At 41.1% G+C, this 14,165-nt stretch overlaps 1 protein-coding gene across 1 annotated transcript in view; it reads right to left on the reverse strand.

Moving 5' to 3' along the window:
- TUBGCP3 (tubulin gamma complex component 3) overlaps window positions 1–14,165 on the reverse strand; it is a 120,219-nt gene that overhangs the window by 39,571 nt on the left and 66,483 nt on the right. Inside the window, exons 12-13 of the mRNA XM_074963840.1 lie at window positions 11,747–11,857; window positions 11,262–11,370 (exon numbers count right to left, since the gene is read on the reverse strand). Of these exons, the coding sequence (XP_074819941.1) occupies window positions 11,262–11,370; window positions 11,747–11,857 (220 nt within the window). The remainder of the gene's footprint in view (window positions 1–11,261; window positions 11,371–11,746; window positions 11,858–14,165) is intronic.

The raw sequence follows: 14,165 nt of genomic DNA on the forward strand, positions 1-14,165 counted from the left end.
TGCAGTCAGAGCATCTCGCCTTGGTGCCAGAGATAGAGAATGGCACTAGGTGAAGCCAGAGGCTTACTGGCTTACTGAGGCCAACATATTCAGTGCCAAGACCGAGTGGCCTGGCTCTGATGGAGATTGGAGTGCTGCCTCACTGAAGACAGAGCAGAGTCTAGCATTTCTATCCTTCTTGGTGCAGGGCTTAAAATCCCTACAAATCTTGCATCGCTCCCGCATGTGAGCTTCTCCCAGAGACACTTGAGATGGCTGGAATGGGGGTCATTCACAGGCATAGGCTTGTGGCATGATTCACAAGGCTTGAAACACGGAGACCAAGACATGTCCTAGTGCTGTGGGGGGGAATTAACCCCACTTAGCGGGCTTCCTAACTAAACTAACTAATAACAAACAACTATTAAATTTAAATCAATTATATACAATGAGAGAAAAAAAGTCCACTGAGGAGTACCTGTAGCAGCAAGAACGAGTTGTAGTTCCAGTAACCACCATGGGTGGGAAGAAGGAACTAAGTGGGCGGCGGGATCCTTTATACAAGCACTATGAGAGCACAACTCCAGGGGGCACCAGAGCAGACGGATACCGCTGAGGAAAAACTTTGCAGTGGCTGTGCTCGAATGGATATGAGCAAGCACTTGAAGAATTACTTGGACAAGTTAGATGCCTAAGTCAGCAGGGCCCGATGAGCATCCTAGAACACTTAAGAATTGACTGATGAGATCTCTGAGCTATTCGAGATTATCTCTGAGAACTCAGAGGACTGGGAAAAGGGCAAATACTTATCTATAAAAAAGGGAATAAGGACAACCCAGGGCATTATTGACCAGTTAGCTAAATTTTGGTAACCAGAAAGATAATGGCACAAATAATCAAACAATCTATCTGTAAGCACCTAGAAAACAGTAAGGTGAGAAGTAACAGTCAATATCGATTTAAGAACAAATCATGTCAAGCCAACCTAATATCCTTCTCTGACAGGGTAACAAGCTTTGTGGACGGGGGAAGCAGTAAAAGTGATATCTCTCTACTATAGTAAGGCTTTTGATACTGTCTCACGTGACCTTCTCATATACAAACTAGATTAATTTACTATAAAAGTGGGTGCACAACTGGCTGGAAAACCATACTCTGAGTCTAGTTATTAATGATTCATAACTGAGCTGGAAGGGCATATCAAGTGGAGTCCCACAGGGATCTGTCCTGGATCTGGTTTTATTCAACATTTTCATAAATGATTTGAATGATGGCAGAGAGAGTACACTTATAAAGTTTGTGGACAATACCAAGGTGGAAGGGGTTGCAAGCCCTTTGGAGGACAGGATTAGAATTCAAAATTATTATGACAAACTGGAGAAATGATTTGAATTACACAGTATAAAATTCAATAAGGACAAATACAAAGTACTACACTTAGGAAGGAATAATCAACTGCACAAATACAAATTGGGAAATGACAGCCTAGGAAGGAGTGCTGCAGAAAAGGATCTGGGTGTCATAGTGGATCAAACTAAATGAGTCAGTGTAACACTGTTGCAAAAAAAGCAATCATTCTGGGATGTTTTAGCGGGAGAACTGTAAGCAAGATAAAGATGTAATTCTTCCACTCTACTCAGCACTGATAAGGCCTCATCCAGTGCTTAATTTGTGCCAGGGCTTGCCAGGACTGTGCCCTGGCTTCATCTGGAGTACAGTGTCCAGTTCTGGGCACCACACTTCAGGAAAGATGTGGACAAATTGGAGCAGAGGGGAGCAACAAAAATGATCATGTTTTCTAGACCTTTAATCTATAAGGAAAGATTGGGGGGGGGAAAAATCAGGTTTGTTTAGCCTGGAGAAGAGAAAACTGAGAGGGGACATAACAGTCTTCACATACATAAAAGGTTGTTATAAAGAGGGTGATAAATTGTTCTCCTTAACCACTGAGGAAAGGACAAGTAGTAATGAGCCTGAATTGCAGCAAGGGAGGTTTAGTTTAGACATTGGGAAAAACTCCCTAACTGTAAGGATAGTTAAAAACCTAAACTATCTAGGGAGATTGTGAAATCTCCATCACCAGATGTTTTTAAGAACAGGTTAGACAAACACTTGCCAGGATTGGTAGATAATACTTAGTCCTGCCTCAGTGCAGGGGACAGGACTAGAAGACCTAACAAGGTCTCTTCCAGTCCTATAGTTCTATGATTTATAAATATTACACACAAATAACTACATTAAAAGAATATTATTCAAGTTGCAAAGTCAAGCACTTGGAATTTAGGAAATGGCAGGTTAAGGTTGAGTGTGCAACTTTAACTTGCCTCCTTTATGTACATGCATTATGACAGGGGTGGCCAACCAGAGCCTGAGAAGGAGCCAGAATTTACCAATGTACATTGCCAAAGAGCCACAGTAATACGACAGCAGCCCCTCCCCCCGCCCATCAGCTCCCCCACTAGGGTGACCAGACAGCAAATGTGAAAAATCGGGACGGGGGTGGGGGGTAATAGGAGCCTATATAAGAAAAAGACCCAAAAATCTGAACTGCCCCTATAAAATCAGGACATTTGGTCACCCTATCCCCCACCTTGCTCCCAGCGCCTCCCACCCACCGGCAGCCCCGCCGATCAGCACCTCGCGCTCCCAACCAGCACCTCTCGATCAGCTGTTTTGTGGCGTGCAGGAGGCTCTGGGTGGGAAGGGGAGGAGCAAGGGCAAGGAAGGCTCAGGGGAAGGGGCAGGGCCTGTGGCAGAGCCAGGGGTTGAGCAGTGAGCACCCCCCGGCACAATGGAAAGTTGGCGCCCGTAGCTCCATCCCCGGAATCAGTGCCTATGCAACGAGCTGCATATTAACTTCTGAAGAGCCGCATGTAGCTCTGGAGCCACAGGTTGGCCACTCTTGCATTATGACATTCTTTAATTACATGAAAGCAGCAAAGAGTCCTGTGGCACCTTATAGACTAGCAGATGTATTGGAGCATAAGCATGCATCCAATGAAGTGGGTATTCACCCACGAAAGCTCGTGCTCCAATACGTCTGTTAGTCTATAAGGTGCCACAGGACTCTCTGCCGCTTTTACAGATCCAGACTAACAGGGCTACCCCTCTGATACTTTAATTACATGATCACACACTATTTTTTTCCCTACAGGATCGTTGCCTGATTCAGTGCACAGGGCAGACCTACTTTGCGGTGCTTGACTTTGCCTTTATAGAAAATAAAGTTACATACTGTGACGGTGCGGTCCCCCCAGCCATGCCTTGAAGGGCTTAAAACAGCCCTGGCAGAGGGCTGAGAGGGAAAAAGCTGGGTTGTTTGGGAAAACAGCCACAGCTGTAGCCTGTGTAATTAGGGCCCAGCTGGCCCTTATAAGAGGGCAGTGCATCAGAAGGAGAGACACACTCGCTCTAACCACATGGAGAGAGGAGGACCTGGCTGCCTGGGAAGCTGAAGAGGGTACTTAGGGCAGAGCAGTGCTGGGGAAGGGCAGAGGGAGCTGGGGCATGTCAGCCTAGCAGAGTCCCAGGCTGAAGGCCAAGGTAAAGGCCCACAAAAGGGTACTAAGGCTGTAGAGGAGCAGCCCAGACCTAGGCAGAGGCAGCTGGTCCGACCCCCCCTTGCTAATGATGAGTGGTACAGACAGCAGCCTGCCCCAGGGAGCGGGGGCTAGACGATGACTGACAGTAGCCACTGAGGCAAGGGAGGGATAGGGGGTTGGGGGGTCCCCTGAGAGGGAAGACCCAGACTGAGGGGGTACTGCCAGGGGGCAGAACCCTAATCTAGAAGGGCACCGGGGTCCAGGAGGGGCACTGGGCCAGCAGCAGGCGAGACACTGAACAGCAGAGGGCACTCCTGGCTGAAAAGGGCTAATTCCCTGGACAACCAGCAGGAGGCACCACAGTGGTGAGTCGTCGCCCTGCGACACACACACATTAAAAAAACTCTTAAAGAATATTAAAGTTGCAAATTGAACACAGACATTTCACCCTGTGGCATAACACTGACACCCACATGGGTCATTAGCAAGGTTGGAACCTTTGGATCCACCATACAGACCTCTGCCACTTGACATAAAGTAATTGACAGCAACAGTAGGTCGTCGTCCTCTGTGTGGACAAGCATCGAACAGGGATGAGAGAGACACTTTTGCCAGAAGGTTTCACAGATATTTGCTGACAGCAGAGAAACAGAAAGACTCAGAAACCTTGGGTTCCATTCCAGGCTCTGAAGGAAGTGTTCTCTAGCAGTCACAGACTGTTCTGTCAGTTCCTTACAAGCTTGACCCCTTCTGCCCTGGTCCCCACAACCTGTCCTGATACTATGTCTTCCCCAGTGCCCGGCTCCTCAACCCAGTGCCCAGCTCCTTGACCAGCCAGTCACAGTTCCCTCCGCCACTCCAGTTTGTCATCCAATTTCAGTCCCTCCCCTCATTCAGTCTCCTTGACCAGCCAGTTGCAGTTAACCCCCGACAACCTGGCTCCTTGACTGATAGGTGTCTCTTCCCCCCACCTCTGTAAATCCCCATCACCCCACCAGTGGTCCCAGCCTCAGCCTGTTTGTCCAATCAGTCCCAGTCTTTCTTCCTAGTTATCCCCACGCCCCCACAACTCCCACCCTCAGTTTCTCTACCCTCACCTAGGCCCCAGTTTCACCAGAGTCCTCATCAATCTACTCCTTTCCCTCCTCCACCTGGTCTGGCTCTCAACCTCTCTGCATTTGAGTCAGGCAGATTATTTCTCCAGGCTGTGTGAAAGCACAGGAGAGACACAGGATTCTAGCTCTCATTTTTGATGCCATGACCCACTTTGTTCCAGGGCAGCTAGGAGCTCAGCTACAGTTATAGCGAAAGTCTGGCTTCATCCCTGTGGCCCTATGTTGGAACATGCTCAGTTGCTCTGTGGGGTAGTGTACACGGAATCTGATCAGCATTAGAAGCTGTGAGGCAATGGAGTATGGTCAGTAAGCAGAGTCTTCAGAGATTTTAGCTGCCAAATTCTACTGCTCATGTGAAAACGGATTTTTCAAAGCCTGTAATTCAGCCAAATTTTGGAGATTTTCACAGGAATAGCAAAAGGCACATCCCTAAGACAAAAAGCTTCCCCATGTTAAATTTCAAAACCCTGCTCCATATCATAGGGGCACTAATTTCTCACAGAAAAAGTTGCTTTTCCCTAGCTTCATTCTTGGAAATTGGTGAACTGGTTTGGCTGAAAATTTCCTAAAAATTCAACCTGAGGTACACTCCTGGCACAGAGTGTTTATGCCAGAACAGTTTGGGAAAGTTAAAAGCAACCAAAAACAGGTTCTGATAAGGGAAAGTGGCAGAAAACCTTAATTACCAGCGATGGTGCCAGCTCTAGCCATAACAGTGGTATCTGCAGTAACGCTAGCTACTATAACAATTTGTAAGTGTTAAACCATCATGCATTAGGGCACAATGCCTGTTCATTATAGGGGTTCTCACAACTTCCTCTGAAGCACCAGGTTATAGTTAGTGTTGGACAAAGAATACTAGACAAGTTATCTTACATGGCAATACCTATATTCCTAGGATGCCCAAGACTGACCAGTCCAGGTAGGTATAAAATAACTGGAGGAGGTTGGGACTATCAATAGATACAACTGTATTATGGCAAATGGTTGGAGGTGACATGTCACCAGAGAGGCCTGCTCAATTCTAATGGTCTCTCATCAACCATGACTGGCCTCCCGCCAGTCCACCATTATCTTCAAAATGTGAATTGAGGCTTACAGGAGTTGTCTGTGCTGGACCACTTAGTACTGTCACCCATTTGAACTGCTGCATGCCTCAGTTGTTAACTTTGCCATAAGTTCATGTTGAAAAGTAGGAAGAAAAATCTTCAAGGAAGGGAGAGGAGGAGAGAAAAACAATGTTATGCCAGGTCCACCCCAAAGTCATGCATTCCAAAGCTCAGTCCCTGAGGAGCCACTTCCTTCTACAGGGTGTTTTGAGCCCAAGTGGAAGGCAAGACAAAATAGCAGACAAATCAGCCAGAAAGGAGCTAGAACCTCTAATCACATGACCTAAGCTCAGACCTTGCATAATACTTCTCTTTGATCAACAGCTGCATAGAGTGCCATTTCTGTTCTGGGTGTAAGGCAGCTATGTGGGGGTTATTGTAAAAGGATTTCTTCTTAGCATATGTGCAACATGCCTCGGGTGGCATGTGACGAGGATTCATCACCGAATTTGGTCCGCTGATTAGATCATTAGCTTCCCCACCGTGGGCCAGGTACTAATAGGGAGTGCGACATGAACACTGAACAAATACATATGTGCATTGTATAAGAACAGCTTCCTTTTATCAGTTTTACATTTGATTCCTTTCTCAATTTCATACATTGAGCTCTCGTTCTAGCATTATGAGACAGGCAACCTGAATAACCTTCTCTACACTTCCTATAAATATCTCTTTCCATGGATACAAGTTTAAACATCCAATGATTACTGTCACCTGTTTGGAAATTGCAACTCTAGTATGGCATTGAGCTTATTTCACTCATTGCACTGCCATTGCATCATAAGATGTAATGTAATTTCCCAGACTGAACATGGGAGCCAGGAACTCAACACTTTTAACCCCAACTTTGTCACACACAAGTCAGTCATAACCTCACTCTCTCTTCTCCATTCCACTAGGAAACAGGTACTAAAATAATTAAGTAGTATTATGACAAACTGGCTGCTCTTCAAAGTAGTAGATTCTTGAAGCCAAAAACAAACAATGGAATTTGCAAAACCTTTAAGTTTAAACATACTGGAATTTGAAACCCTACAGTGATATAGTTCTCTACCTCCATGAAACCAAGTTGTGTTTGGGTGTTTTTTGTTTTGTTGTGGGGTTTTTTTGTTTTGTTTTGTTTTTATCAGCACTGATAGTAAGCAGGTCAAAGTAATGACCAAACAGAGAATTACAACTTTATGCTCTAGGCCGCAAGCTTCACTTTCATGTTATATAATAAGTAAACATACAAAAGTCTAAGTATACCATCAAGAGAGCTTACAATTAATTTATATTACAACAGTAAAGTCATTCTATAATTGTTCATCAAAAATATCAAAAGTTAAACGAGACTGACAAGCTCTTTCCAATCACATCTGGTATCATCTGGAAGTAATTAGACAGAGAATGCAGGAAACCTCTTTTACAAAGAAAGATTAGTAAATTCAGCACCACTTTAGGAACTATGTGATTCTAGTGCTGGATTTATAAATTAAAAAGGGAACTAATAACATAGCTTATGTCTGACAATTTGTCTTCAGTTACAGCTACTGTTTTTTAAAATCTCTGTTGTAAATAAACTTATTTCTAGTCATTATAATGACAGTATTCTACAAATCACTATATTTCCACTGCACTTAAGCTACCTGGGTTACACCCACTCACTGTCAGAACTCAGTGTTAGTTTAAAGACAGCAATTTTATGTTTGAATAAAATAATTTGCTAAAAACTTAACCAGCTGACTTCCCTTTAAGCCAAACTTCTAAAAAAATTGGTGAATTTAGACTGTTTGTCAAACTAATATCAAAATGTGTCAGTTTTTACTCATTTAAAATTTGCTTAGGCGTAATGAATTCTAGCCATGCAATTTTCCTGTGAAAATTACAATGGTAAAACAGTACTGATTGTGTACCAACATGGACTGAACTATCTAAATGGGAAACGACGTACAAAATTTTGTGCAAAATCATCACATTACTTCAATATTTGCCTTCAAACATGCATCTAGGTTGCAATGTTTTGCAAAAGTTAACCCTGTATTTCCAAATGTACCATTTAGGATTTACCAGAAAAATATTTCATAAGTTTAAGACTTCTTAAATAAAGATTTACACCTATACATACACCTAAAGTATACATCAATTTTTACAATCCATCTAAATACACCTAGGACTATAACAATTTTTAACGTTGTTGTGCATGGGTAAGTTGTGTATATTTTTAAACTGGCTGAATACATATTTTTAATACACTAACAGCTGTCGCATTCTCTCATACATTTCCATAAGATTTGTTTTTAATGCTATTGTAAAAAAAATCCAAAGCTAATTAAAGCAATAAAGCATATATTCAGGTAAAGTTAAGGATTTGATTTAAAATGACAAAAGCAAAGGAATAAAGAATTAAGACTGGAACTCTCTTTAATTTGCCCTATTATAATTAATTATATAAAGGGAAATTTCACAACAGTGGCAGATTAAGCAAATAAGAACATATGCACAGGCAGGCCAGGATGAGTTAGAAATGCAGTTTCACCACTGACAGAATTTTCTATTCTTGTGTGGATGGGCAAGATAACCATTTCTATGTTAATTTGTATAATTTTATTTTACCATATCATTTATACTTAAATTGTAAACTGGTAGGGGCAGGGGCTGTCTTTTTGTTCTATGTTTGCACAACATCTAGCATAATTGTCACTACAGAAAAACCAACCAAACCAAAACAAACTGTGTATTGAGGTTATAGTCCCCAATCTTGCCAAGATCATGATAGAGTAGGACTAGAGTGGAGTCAATTTAAAAAACAAAAACAAAAAACCTACTGCTGTCTGAAAACATTTTAACTAGTGTTATTTGTAACATCTAAAATTACTGCAATTGAAAGATTAGAGACTTTTTTTCAAGTTTGTTTCCTTTGTTCACTGAAACTCAAAAATTAATTCCCTCATGTAAAAGGGTAGCCTGCTCATGCGCTGGAGAACCTGGGGCTAAACTAGCTCAGATTACAAAATGAGTCCCACCAGAGTGGAATAAGATTATTCAAATATAAAAAGCAACAGGAAGCAGGAGGGAGTATAAGGAAGAGGTTGAGCTCCTACAGTGAGGGAACTGCAGAATGAAACTGTAGGGAAAGAGTCTCCTGCAGAAGAATCAAAAGTTTTGTTTTGTTTTTTAAATTCAGTTCAGAAGTAGTCAAGAGAAGAAAGGCAAATTGGATGAAATTTGAGAACAGGTATGGTAGAAAGGAGATTTTACCAGATGTCAGGAACTTCAGAGGATAAAGTTTTTACACCCACAGAATTTAGATTACATGAAAAAGAGTTAGGAGGGGACGGAAAAAGTGCATAGGGTTCATATGCCCACAAAAAATCATTTTATTAATATGATATTCAAAATGCACACTTTGATCAAGTATGCACAACATAGTATTGGGAGTCTATTTAACAACCACAGAAACATCACGGTTTAATTTTTTGAAAGGAACATTTATGAATGTTGATAGATGCAAAGTAATGCACATTAGAAAACATAATCCAAACTATACACAAAGTGATGGGACCTAAATTAACTGTTTCCGTTCAAGAAAGAAATTTTGGAGTCATTGTGGATAGCTCTCTGAAAACATCCGCTCGATATGTGGCAGCAGTCAAAAAACCTAACAGAATGTTAGGAACCACTAGGAAAGGGATAGATAAGACAGAAAATATCATAATGCCTTTATATAAACCAATGGTATGCCCACATCTTGAATACTGCATGCAAATCTGGTCGCCCCATCTCAAAAAAGATACATTAGAACTGGAAAAGCACAAAAAAAAAAAAGATTATGGGTATGGAACAGCTTCCAGATATGACAGAGGTCTATAAAATCTTGACTGGTGTGGAGACAGTGAGTAAGAAAATGTTATTTACTCCTTCCCATAACAAAAGAACGAGGGCTCACTCAATGGAATTAATAAGCAGCAGTTTTAAAACAAACGAAAGTACTTCTTCACACAATGACTGGTTGGCAGGGGATGTTGTAAAGGGTTCAAAAAAGAACTAGATAAGTTAATGGAGTACAGGTCTATCAGTGGCTAATAGCCACAATTGTGAGTGATGTGACACCATGCTCTGAGTGTCCCTCACCTCTGTTTGCCAGAAGCTGGGAGTAGACAACAGGGGATGGTTCACTAGATTATTGCTCTGTTCTGTTTATTCCCTCTGAAGCACCTGGTATTGGCCACTGTCCACAGACAGGATACTGGGCTAGATGGACCATTGGCTTGACCCAGTATGGCGGTTCTTATGTTCTTAACTACATTTTTCTATGTATAAATGCATTTTGCACATTAAAAACATTATTAGGGAAAGTTTTCTATAAGCAAAAAAACCCAGTCAAACTTTACTTTGACAAAATCACTTTTCTGGATGTGGTAGGACCGTAGGTGTTGCATGTTATTCACCTTTGTTTAGTTTTTAATACACAAACATAACATTTAGAGTAAAAAATATTTTTAAATTATGAATCTGGTTGGACTTTCACAAGTATTCAACAACAGGACACTCTTCCAATCACTGTAGGGGATATGTCATCATAAATGAGAACAAGAATTTACTATGTTCTCTCTCATAAGAGTGCCATTTTAATAAATCACATTAATTCTCTTAAAAAGTTATCTTATAAAATATTTTCAAATTACTTATGTTAGAGTGTAGTGTTGTTGTTGCCATTTTGGCCCAGATTATTAGACAGACAAAGTGGGTGAGGTAATCTTTCTCACCAACAAAAGTTGGTCCAATAAGAGACAAGCTTCCACAGAGCTCTTCTTCAGGTTGTACTCGTTTCCCAAACCTGAAGAAGAGCTCTGCATAAGTTCAAAAGCTTATCTCTCTCACCAACAGAGGTTGGCCCAATAAAAAATATTACCTCATCCACTTGTCTCTCTTATGTTAGAGTGCTCAAACACTGACTACTATGTACTGTTAAAATCAGATTTGATGGAAGATGATGACTCTTTTGTAGGCCACATATATGTTCTATGCCACTTGGCTCTTGTTGCCTTTCACCATGTGTCTGAGTTTCTTATCACAGAAAAGGTTTTTATCCCTCATGTCTGTACCATTCATTCTTTTAATTATAACAGTGAGAATAATTTCAGATATCACAGAATTTAACAGCTCTCAGAATTATTACAAAATCTTGCAAAATTAATCTGACAAAAGGTCACTAATTATCATGAGGATTTTTATAATAAACTTGAGTGATTAGAACTCTACAACAAAAAATTTGTCAAAAGATGGAAATGGTTTGATTTTTGCCTGCACTTCTCATTATATACACAACTACAATACTACAGAACTAAAGAGGGAAATTACATATTTACATGTCTGTAAATTTTTTTTTTTTTTTTTTTTTTTTTAATTCCCCTTCCTGGTCTTCCCAAAACCAAAAAGTTACTCCATAGTTTAAAGTCACATACTGTGTAAGACTAATTACAACAGGTCTGAAGTTCAAAGGTAAAATTAAGCTATCAGTTTTGATATCATACCATCTTTTGGTGACTCTGCAGACTTTGCCACAGCTATCATCTTTGTAGATGGAGTTTGGTCATGACAAACCTGATGTAAGAAGTTTATGGATTTTCCTATTAGAAGGACCTAAACACAAGAGAATAACATTTTAGAAATTATTTTTATATAAATAATAAAAATGAGATGTTGTCTGTAAGTTAATTGTTGCTGCCTCACTCCCAACCCCTGAAAAATAGACGAACCCCCGGATGTAGTCAAATATATCAAGCACAACTTGTTTTTAAAAGTCCTTTTTTTTCAAAGTAATTCAATTACACAAAACAAAGTTTCTTCCTCCAACTCAAAGTAACAATCCAGGTTATCCATACACCTTTTTCAGAGACAACATGGCAGGTTCAGAACATTTGGCTAAATTTATGCTACATATTCTTAATGTTATTCCAGCCATAAACAGCAGCAAAGGGTCAATGACACATCAAACAAATAATCCTTTTTCCCATACCTTTTTTGATTGATCCATTGTAATGAACGAAGGGATCATTGATTTTCTCAAAGTGTACTTGTCATGCCACAAACGGTCAGCTTTAACTGTAGGATCTGAAGCTACAAAAAACTGCAGGTTGACAGAAGAATTAGATATAAAAGGAATTTACCTGGTATTTATGTTTCACACACATACACCCACTCTTGTATTTCATTTCTAAGGGGAGGCATATTACATATACATGTCTATTTATAGTCCCATGTCAAGTAGGTGTTGCCGCCTCTGGGCTTTTTTGGGGAGTGGATTTCTTTTGTTTTGTTGTTTCCTTGAATAGTTCATGCATATATTACATAGAAGTCAAACTGTACTTTTGTACAAGCATTTTGGTACTTTTATTCTGTGTAGGCAGTGTTTTTTGGTGGACAGCAGCATTTTGGCACATAAAAAGAGCCATTGCTGAATCCACCAAAACTAGCTCATTATTTCTCCTGAGCTTCTCGTCAGAAGGATCTTTCAAGGAAGCTATGCCCTCTATGGGAAGAGTCTGTGATATGCACAAAAAGGACCACATCTCTGGTCTCACAGAATCTGACAGGTGGTAGAAAAAACCCCAGCATGTTGCCAGCTGTTCTCTTTGCCCAGAGAGTCTTCTTGAGAGAAAAGGCCTTTTATTTGACTTGAATAGTCTCTTCACAGAGATCTGAAGTCTTCTATGGCAAAGACCCTGGCTTGATCTGGAGAAGCCTCCATCTGGGAGGGCATACACTGGATCTGTCTCAGGTATGATCTCTTTCATGTGGGCCATTCTGCCTAACCAGTCCCTACTTGCAAAGGATGAGGCCAATGAGAGGCCAGGAGTTTGGGAGGAGGTAGCTCCCTTTCTGGGCACTCTCTTCGCATCTAAGTTATTTAAACAAGGACTTGTAGATCTATCATAAAAGGGTTTAACTGGAAAGAAAGTCAGGATCAGGCAGCTACCCGCAATAATATAACAAAGAGCAACAGCCCAGACTGCAGACTGGCAGCCTCTTCCAAGCCCCTCCTGCCTTCCAATACCCTCTACCTCAAACACGAGTGAGAGATGTACAGATAGGATAGTGGGGTGAGGGAAATCTGGTCTGTTTGTAATGATGCAGTCTGAAGAACGAACTCTAACACTTTCATCCCCATGAGGGGAGAGTTATGGTTGTGATGCATTGTCTGTAGTGAGGTGTGTAGAGGGCATGCATAATTAGATGCCTTAACTTACAATTTCTTGTTCTTTGGGATTGGTGTTAAGTGTTATGTACAGACTAACCTTAATTAACACACAACATACTGTTTTATGTCTTTTCTTGTTTACTCAGATTCTGAAGGTACTGACAACACAGCAATAGCTAAATTAATTAAAAAAAAACCAACAGGATCTGCTGCTGAGCTGCTGGGGCACTTTCATTAAGATCCTAGTATTTGGTAAATTAGCTGCTGCTTTGTCAGTTCCTGTTCCTCATTAAACTTAGTTGGTTGATTAGTAGATTGATAGTATCCAGGAAAGATGATGCAACAGGAATACACCACATACTCATGAAACCAGAATGTGTCTACATAGGAGTTTGGAAAGTGCCTAACAGAAGTTTCCAAACTGTGATTCATGGAGAGCTGACTGGCCACATAGTACTGGTTCTCCTACTTATAGCCAACTGCTAAATCTCATTAAAAACAGATAGGAACTTATAAAAATTATTTCCTAATATTACTTTTTCTGGTAGGCAGGCATGCTAAATTCCAATTAGGCAAGCAATGTGATCACAAAGGGGAAGGGACATTCCCACAAGACATTGTCTCCATTAAGATGTGGTCTACACTACCAAAGAGTTTTTGAGAATTCCTGGCTTACTATTTAAAGTGTAGTCCAAAATGTGGTAAGTGCCTCATTCTATATTCAAATTGGGCAGGCTTCTGCTGGGTTGGTGATCTAGAATGCTGAGGTTTCCATCTTGTTCTCAACCAAGTGCAGTTGATGCAAAGATGCCTGTGCGAGCCTGCAGAAAGCCAGAAATAGTTCTGGGAAGTGTGAACTAACATTTATCTCAATGGGGTGCCCACTGAGGAAAATTTAAATGTCAAAATTACTCTCAGTGCCGATCAAAACATATAAAAAAGAAGAGTGACAGTCATATCATAACGTACTTCACAATCTACTGAGTAGCAACTCAACTTGGTGCCACAAGTGGATGGCACTTGGAAGAGTACCATCAGTTTCTTCCTCTGAATAAACCTGACCTGTAGAGCTAGAATGCTAGATGTGAGGAGCTGAGGCCAGGGGAATGAGAAACTCACCAAGGGGGAGTCAGTCAGTCAGAGGCCAGGACGATATCCAAGCCTTGTCCCCACATAACCAAAGTGGCCTCCTCTGCACAAGCCAGATAGCTTTCTCCCTATAGCTAGTAGTTGCTGC

The sequence above is a fragment of the Natator depressus genome, chromosome 1, assembly GCF_965152275.1.
Source record: "Natator depressus isolate rNatDep1 chromosome 1, rNatDep2.hap1, whole genome shotgun sequence".
In the NCBI taxonomy this organism is placed as follows: Eukaryota; Metazoa; Chordata; order Testudines; family Cheloniidae; genus Natator; species Natator depressus.